Source organism: Nerophis ophidion, linkage group LG04, assembly GCF_033978795.1.
Source record: "Nerophis ophidion isolate RoL-2023_Sa linkage group LG04, RoL_Noph_v1.0, whole genome shotgun sequence".
NCBI classification, from domain to species: Eukaryota; Metazoa; Chordata; class Actinopteri; order Syngnathiformes; family Syngnathidae; genus Nerophis; species Nerophis ophidion.
Genome location: NC_084614.1, coordinates 83,390 through 90,889, shown reverse-complemented (window position 1 = coordinate 90,889; position 7,500 = coordinate 83,390). Strand labels below are relative to the sequence as shown.

The 7,500-nt window shown below is 39.7% G+C and overlaps 1 protein-coding gene across 1 annotated transcript; it reads right to left on the bottom strand.

Moving 5' to 3' along the window:
• Positions 1-1,519: 1,519 nt before the first annotated feature.
• On the bottom strand, positions 1,520-5,331 carry LOC133550651 (APC membrane recruitment protein 1-like). Its single transcript, XM_061896577.1, has one exon. It carries the CDS (start codon positions 5,204-5,206, stop codon positions 2,252-2,254), a length of 2,955 nt encoding a protein of 984 aa, XP_061752561.1. The 5' UTR covers positions 5,207-5,331; the 3' UTR covers positions 1,520-2,251.
• Positions 5,332-7,500: the final 2,169 nt, after the last annotated feature.

Below are 7,500 nucleotides of genomic sequence, written 5' to 3'. Positions count from 1 at the left end.
CCTGATCCAGGCCTGACATGTCCACATTGTGGCAGGACGTGTGGTTCCAGGATAAGACTTCATAGTCATATGGCGGGGCATCGTCGCCAGCAACGATAGCCACCGACCAGAACAACAAAATGGAAGCTATATGATTTGCCTGAGCAGCTAGGATAGATTAGAAAAGAACATATTTAAAAAAATAATAATAAAATAAAAAACAATTATTATTTATTTTACTTGAGACTTCCTGTGGGCTGTAGTTTGGGGAACCCTGATGTAAATAGTTAAAAACACCAATGCTTTTAATTCAGTTTAAAACAATCAATACTTAAAGATCTTGAGGATCCAAAATGCCATCATTCATGAACGTGTGAAAAATACGTCATACATCAATGTATATTATGTTTTACTTTCAACGCTTAGATCTTTAGATCAACCCTCTCGATTATAAGTTATTATTTTTTGAGCAATTACCATTTTAAAGTAAAAAACAGCCTGCATGGCAGCTTAATGTTCTTCGTCCACATTGCAACTTTTTTTGTGACATTTACTTGTTTTTCTTTAGTCAACTTTGTGTGTTTTTTTTGTAACAGTATTCTTAAAATTTGCCATGGGCTTTAAACAAATTAGCCGAGGGCCACAAATCCACAAATGCTGCACTTTGGACACGTCTGTATTAAATAATTTGCAGATAGTCTAAATAAACATGCTCTCAAATAAACTTTCAGGAGGCTTTATCTTTTAAAATGTATCATTTACAGTAATTCTAGCTGACTAAATAATGTGATATAATTTAGTTGACTAAAACTAGACCAAAGGGGTGAAATACATTTTCGTCAAAAGACTATAATTAAAACTAAGTTAGAAAATTGCTGTCAAAATTAACACTGCTTTGTGTGACTTCTACTGGATGTTACAATACATTATATTACCTTAATTTGTTTAAAAAAAAAAAAAATATATATATATATATATATTTTTTTTTTTTTATGGTGGGCGGCTTTAATTTTGCTGTGGTGATGCTCCACAATCGATTACATTAATGGAGAACCCTGACTACTGCTTATTCTCAATGAATGAATAATAACATGCAAAGACACCAAAAGTTATTTTGGGGAGTTGACCACTGGTAAGGCTGGGATATACTCTCGCGTAACTTGCGTAATCGACGCCATCTTGCTCCTCCCCCTGCAGACACTGATATGCAACTCTGAAAAATCCTTGCAAGGTTTTTTTTTTAATCCGCTCAACCTGACTGGGATTTTTGCAAGTGTGCTGCTACAGTTTTTGAGATAAGCATCACAGAGCATATTCTATTCTTAGTAAATTGAGAAAAATAGCAAACTGAAGTCAAAATGTCAGTATGCACTAAAAAAGAGATGATGTTTTCCTTAGAACCAGTTACCCCCTGCCATGGACATTTGTCTGTGATCTGATTCTTTTGTCAGAGATACACATTTTGGAATTGTCGTTATGCATTTCTACTGTTGAAAACGCTGGTTCTCAGGAGGTTATAAATGGACAAAGAACATAAAAATGCAAATACATCGAGTCTTTATTTTAAGGCAGTGTTCTACATTGATATAACAGATTTTTTTTCCAAAAATGTTTAAGATAAACTGGAAGGGAATATTGATCATTACAGAGCACAAAATGTAGAGGATATAAATATTAAAAGAAACATTTCCTCATGACAATATTTAAAAAAAAACACACATTAAATTCACAAGATGAATGCGAGGAATTGTTTTCTAGCTTGCATTAAATGGGTTCTCAAGCTGAATTCCACTCATGTGCTATGCAGACCTGATCCTACCCTATTATCAACAGTAATGATATGTGCAAAAACTATGAATCTTTTTGAACATTTTCAATACGACAAATAAAAGCTAGCAAGAGACTTGTTTTATACTGCAAACCAACAACTAGCTTGTACATAGTTTGAACTGCAATGCCAGTGTTGGCTTCAAATGAAGTGAACCAAGAAAAACGGCTAAGCGGAAGCAATAATTGGGGCGAATATGTGCAGTAAAGAAGACACAAATATAAGGTCGAGTAAAATACTTAAAGAGGCAACTTTGGATGATAGTAATTTCTGCATGGAAAACAATCTCTAAACACTGTTTGCTCCTCCCAATGATCCAGATTAGCAGTATTTTAAACTTATTTCCAATTTAACTACTTGTGCAGACAACAATATTTCAAAAAGCTTGTTTAAGTCTGCCAAAATTATCACTAAAAACTTAAGAATCAATGACACACCACTGTATTATTGAAAGCCTTTCAACTGTAACATAATTTTGGGGTGTTTGTTGCCAGCTGCAGGGCTCCCCACATCCCTTGGCGGGTTATCCGTAGGACCACCAGTCCTCAGAGGACTTGCGGTATGAGTAACTCTCTCCCTATTAACTGCCTCTCTGCTTTTACCACACTGGATGTACGACTGCAAATCAGCAGCAGCTTTGCAAAACGCGTCCTCGTCTGCATCACGTGACGTTACAAAGGTGTTGTGAGGTAAACAAGAATCTGGTTGTAAAGGAAGGTGGCACGGCCTACTGCAAAGCTCGGCGTCCTGTGAACTTACATTGCGAGACAATGCCAAATCCGAGCATAGGTGGCGCTTACTATCGAGTAATGAATCGGAAAATATTGTATTTTTCTGACCTGCTTCAGGCAGGCTATCGTCTCTCAGATGGTGGCTTAAAGCCATTTCTGAGCGAGTATGCCAAGGTAAGGCCATAGCACTACCACCGTCTCGAACCTCTGTTGCCGACATGAGGACATTCTTTTTGGATCTGTCTGAGTTTCTTTCAGCTTGAGGACAGGAAAGGGTGGCCGCTCTACCCTCTCTGTATGCATCAGCTATATTCAAGTGAAGACTTTCCGTGTCCAAAGACCTACTCCTCCTGTCTAGAGACAAAGGATTGGACAGGGTCTGGCTATGTCTTGTAAGGCCCATGTGCCGTGGGAGACTAGAGATGGCCCACTTGTTATTGATCAGACTCTGATCGTACAAGTCTAACATTTGATAGTCACATTCAGCAAATGCATCTTTTTGGAGGTAGCTGTCTTCGAATTTCTGATAAGATGATGAGATGTCTTCTTCCAGTTCCATGTGAATCTGCTCATCATACTCCCCCTCATTATGCATGTCCACAATATCAAACGTGACTATAGTGGGTAAGGCCTCCATATTTAGGGTGAGGGCAGTGTTCCTCTTTAAGACGTCCACGTTTGTGTTGTGCAAGTTACTCAGAATCTGAGAATTTTTCTCGTAGTCTTCAAGCGCTTGGGAGAAACACACAGTTTGGTCATCATCCAGACTGCTACAATCCAGACGTTGGGAATTAACATTTCGGAATGGCAATGCAACAGGCTGGTTTTCCCCAAGATGTTGTTCTATGGGTTCACAGAATGTTCCAAATGCAGGGTCGGATGTACTAGTGGATGATAAGTTGCTGCTCCTCTTCTCATCAACATTGATAGTTTTTGAGGAAGCAAGCGCACTTCCCTTTTCATCAAATGCATCTGCCTCATAATTCTTGCTAAGCCCTGTCTGTGGTTTTGAATTTAAATTACAGTTTTTCCAGTCTAATTCTTGCCTAGCTAAGGTCTTACATGTGCTCTGCAACTCGATAAAGTCCTGCACTTTATAAAGGTCTGTTATTTTTATTTTATTAATGTCGGAGAAGGCAGAATCAGTCCCATCCATTGGCTCACTTGGTCTGGAACTTGGCAGTCTGTGTTTGCTATCATTATGCGGACTAATAAGACTCTCATCTGTTGCAAACAGTTCATAGAGGGCATCACCACTGTAACTGTCTCTAGGTAATCTGTCTGTCCTCAGCCGGTCTGTTCTGTCCTGTCCATCATCCGGACCTGGGGTAGTTGAATCATAGTAACCCTCGTCGCTATTAGGAACGGATTCTTGATGCTCACTTTGAGGTGTCAACACATCATTTGAAGTGTACATGGTGCTGGCTTGCTGTGCATTGTCACTGTTCACCAAGTCCATGTGGTGTAAACAGGTGGGGGTGGCAGCCAAATTGGTGTGGTCCTGGTTGCAAGAACAGCAAGGTTCCTCTGATGTGTTATCCCAGAAATCTTGAATAGACTGGTCATCTAAATCTTCAGGCGAGGCCATTTCCTCTCCACCACCCTGGTAAGTGAGAAAACATGAGGCCCTCTTTCCTCCTCCGTTTCTACTCCTTTCTCCAGAAATGGTACTTTCTGTAATGCTGTCATCTTCTTGATCCGCAATGATGTCTCCACACCCAGTCAGCGAATCAAAGCTTTTTAATGAGGCCACCTCACCGTAAATTAGGTTCAGTTGATCAGACGAGCTAGCAGGTGTTTCAGACTTCAGCGTTGGATTGGATGTCATCTCAAGTAACAGGCAAGGCTCGCTGTGTCCTCTACTGATCTCCTTGTATTCACTGGTAACCACAGCCATCACATTTATTTTATCTGTATGATCAACACATAACTCATCATCAAGCTCAGTTTTCGGGATTTCTTGTTCTGGACTTTGCTCTAAAGACACCTCATTAGCATCAGTGCATTCAGGTGCCAGTGAAATATCACAGGTAGCAAAATCAGGCACAGCTGCTTCAGATTCCAGGCACTCTGTAAGAAACTGGTGGGGGTTGTCCTGGACAACAGGCACATCTTTTTGGCAGTAAGGAGAGGACATGGCAATCATTTCAGTTTTATCTGAACCACCATTTTTATGGTTTTTTTGATGCTTAAAACTACTGAAAAAGCTTTTCAGCCCTCGTTTCTGTCTAGTGATGGACTGTGGTTTATGTTCACTGGGGGGGGACATTTCATTACATTCATTACTAAGAAGCTTTTCAGCACAGTCACTCTGGTTGTGGTACTCAAAATCCATGGTGGAAGTGGATCCACCTCTCATGTTGTCATCATGACTTATTTGACTAAGCCCATCATGTGTTTTGCTTTTGTAGATTCCCTTTTTAGAAGACCACCTACTCTGGTTTTTACTCCTCCCTCCGAAAAAGCTTGGTAAAATACACATACTTTTGCGAACGCCAAAGAATGTCAAGGCAGTCCTAAATTTCCCTGATTTCTGAGATTTGACGATCGCATTTGATGCATCAGGCTGATGCTCCTGTTTAATGTCAGGGGGGCCACATCTGGAAAGAGATTCTGAAATGGTCTCCAAGGTGTTATTTGGGGGCTTGGCAACGTCACGAGAAGCCATGGCTCGTTCACAAAAGCATGACTTTTATCGACGACTGTTTTGCTGAAGGTCCACAGACAGCAGTCTGGTTCACTGGAGTCACTTCTTCATCCTTCCATCAGAAGTCCTGCATTGAAAGGAATGAAAAATTCAAACAATAAGTATTTACTGTTAGATATGACTGCTACCGCCTGTCTCCATTAGAGTCACGGGTAAACTGGAGCCATTTTTCCAGCCAGTCATCAAAGTCAAACCAAGGTCTGAAAGCATACAGTGTGTGCGAACAACTATTCCACTGGTCACGTGCTGCTTTTATATGTTTAAATTAAGTAATTACAAGGGCTTTACCGGTTTGTTTGAACAACAATTTGATTTGATAATTGTGGTTGCGATACGATTCACAATTCCCTTTTTTTCCCCCAAAACGTTTTGATCTGATTCTGAAATGATTTAGTGCGTTAAAATCGATTCAGTAACCTTTTACCAAAAAAGATTAACCAGTGTGACAGTGCAGGTAAAGTTTCCTATTATTCCTGTTATTTTTTTTATAAGGGAATAAAATATGTCTGTTTATCTGTGTTCTCCCTGTGATGACGTGGCGACTTGTCCAGGGTGTACACCGCCTTCCGCCCAAATGCAGCTGAGATAGGCTCAAGCACCCCCTGCCACCCCAAAAGGGACAAGCGGTAGATAACGGATGGATGGATGGATGGAATAAGATATGAATGAATTATGAAAACAAACAAGCGCGTACACAACAATTAAGGACCAATGCATTCACAACTTATTTGAATAAGTGCAACCAACACTTCAGGTTGAATTAAAAAGAGGAAACATTTTCTGCTCACATGTTCAACATTAAAGCAATTACAAATCAAAGTAGAGTAACCAACATTTTTACAGTACATTTACCGGCTAAATAAAGTTACCTGACCGGCCTTTACGGTATCTGTTCTTTGCCCTGGCGTTACCAATAAAGGACAGCGTCCCAGGTGTGCGGCAGCATTTAGGTCCCCTCGCTTCCTAATTTCAATTACCTCCTTCATCCATCCCTTGTCCTTATTTGTTTCTATTGAAGTGTCTTTTTCTTGGCTGCCAGTTGTTGTGTTCTGGAAGTCTGTCCTTCGCTGTAAGTAGTTCAGCTGCCACTTCGTTTTGTCGGTCGCCTCTTTTGTGACTTAAAGTTGTGTTGCGACTTTAAATTATTGTGTTGTATCGTTTGTATCTGTTGTGGCTTTTGCAAACATGCTGGAGCTGAAATTTTTGTTGTTGTCTTGTGGCGTTTGCGTTTGTTATGACCTTTCTCAGCCAACTTAATTTGTATATATATTACAGATATAGCCAAAGACAGCCATATACAAAATGTGCAAATATTAAGACGACAGTGGCGCGCATTTGAGAAGAGAATGTCCAACTGGAGCACAGCGCCAAGCAAGTGTGCTCTATTTTTAGAGGGACAGGAGTACAGTCTCTAAATGAGTACATTTTATAATAATTCCAGAAGAATATGCTAGATTTTTTGCTTGTTGTTTTTAATAAAAAACTAAGTAATTAAAAGTCTGTAAACACTTGAAAAAAATTCTCTACAAAGTACATTTTAGGCAGCAACAATTGAAGATATGAAAAAAGATTAAATAAATATATATATTTTACTACTAATTCATAGTAACAGATTTGTTTTAAATGTATGTGTAAATTTTTTAATCTTTTAAAAACATATATATCAAATTATAAAGATTACTTGATGACATCATGGTAGGCTGTGGCTTGTAGTGTATCTTGCTACAATTCTGTGGGGATATCTTCAGCTGTAGCTTCTCTACATTTAATCGTGAGTAACTAGTAGCCAGCCTTACTTAATTTTCCAAGTATCTTGCCCCTCACTGACGAGTTGTTAGTCAATTTGAGCCCGGCTTGCGTGCTAACCATTATTCCGTGGTCACTTGGCAAGGTACATAACTGCGTGGGACGGCGCGGTGCAGTTGGGAGAGTGGCCGTGACAGCAACCTGAAGGTTCCTGGTTCGAGCCCCAGCTTCTACCAACCAAGTCAAGTCTGTTGAGTCCTTGATCTTGCTACTGATGGGCCATGGTTTAGGGCAGTGGTTCTCAAATGGGGGTACGCGTACCCCTGGGGGTACTTGAAGGTATGACAAGGGGTACGTGAGATTTATTGGTAGTATTCTAAAAATAGCAACAATTCAAAAATTCTTTAGAAATATATTTATTGACTAATACTTCAACCAAATCTGAATGTAAGTTCATAAACTGTGAAAAGAAATGCAACAATGCAATATTTAGTGTTGACAGCTAGATT

Coding starts and splice junctions, on each gene's coding strand:
- LOC133550651 (XM_061896577.1), bottom strand. CDS start 5,206: ATGGCTTCTCGTGACGTTGCCAAGCCCCCAAATAACACCTTGGAGACC.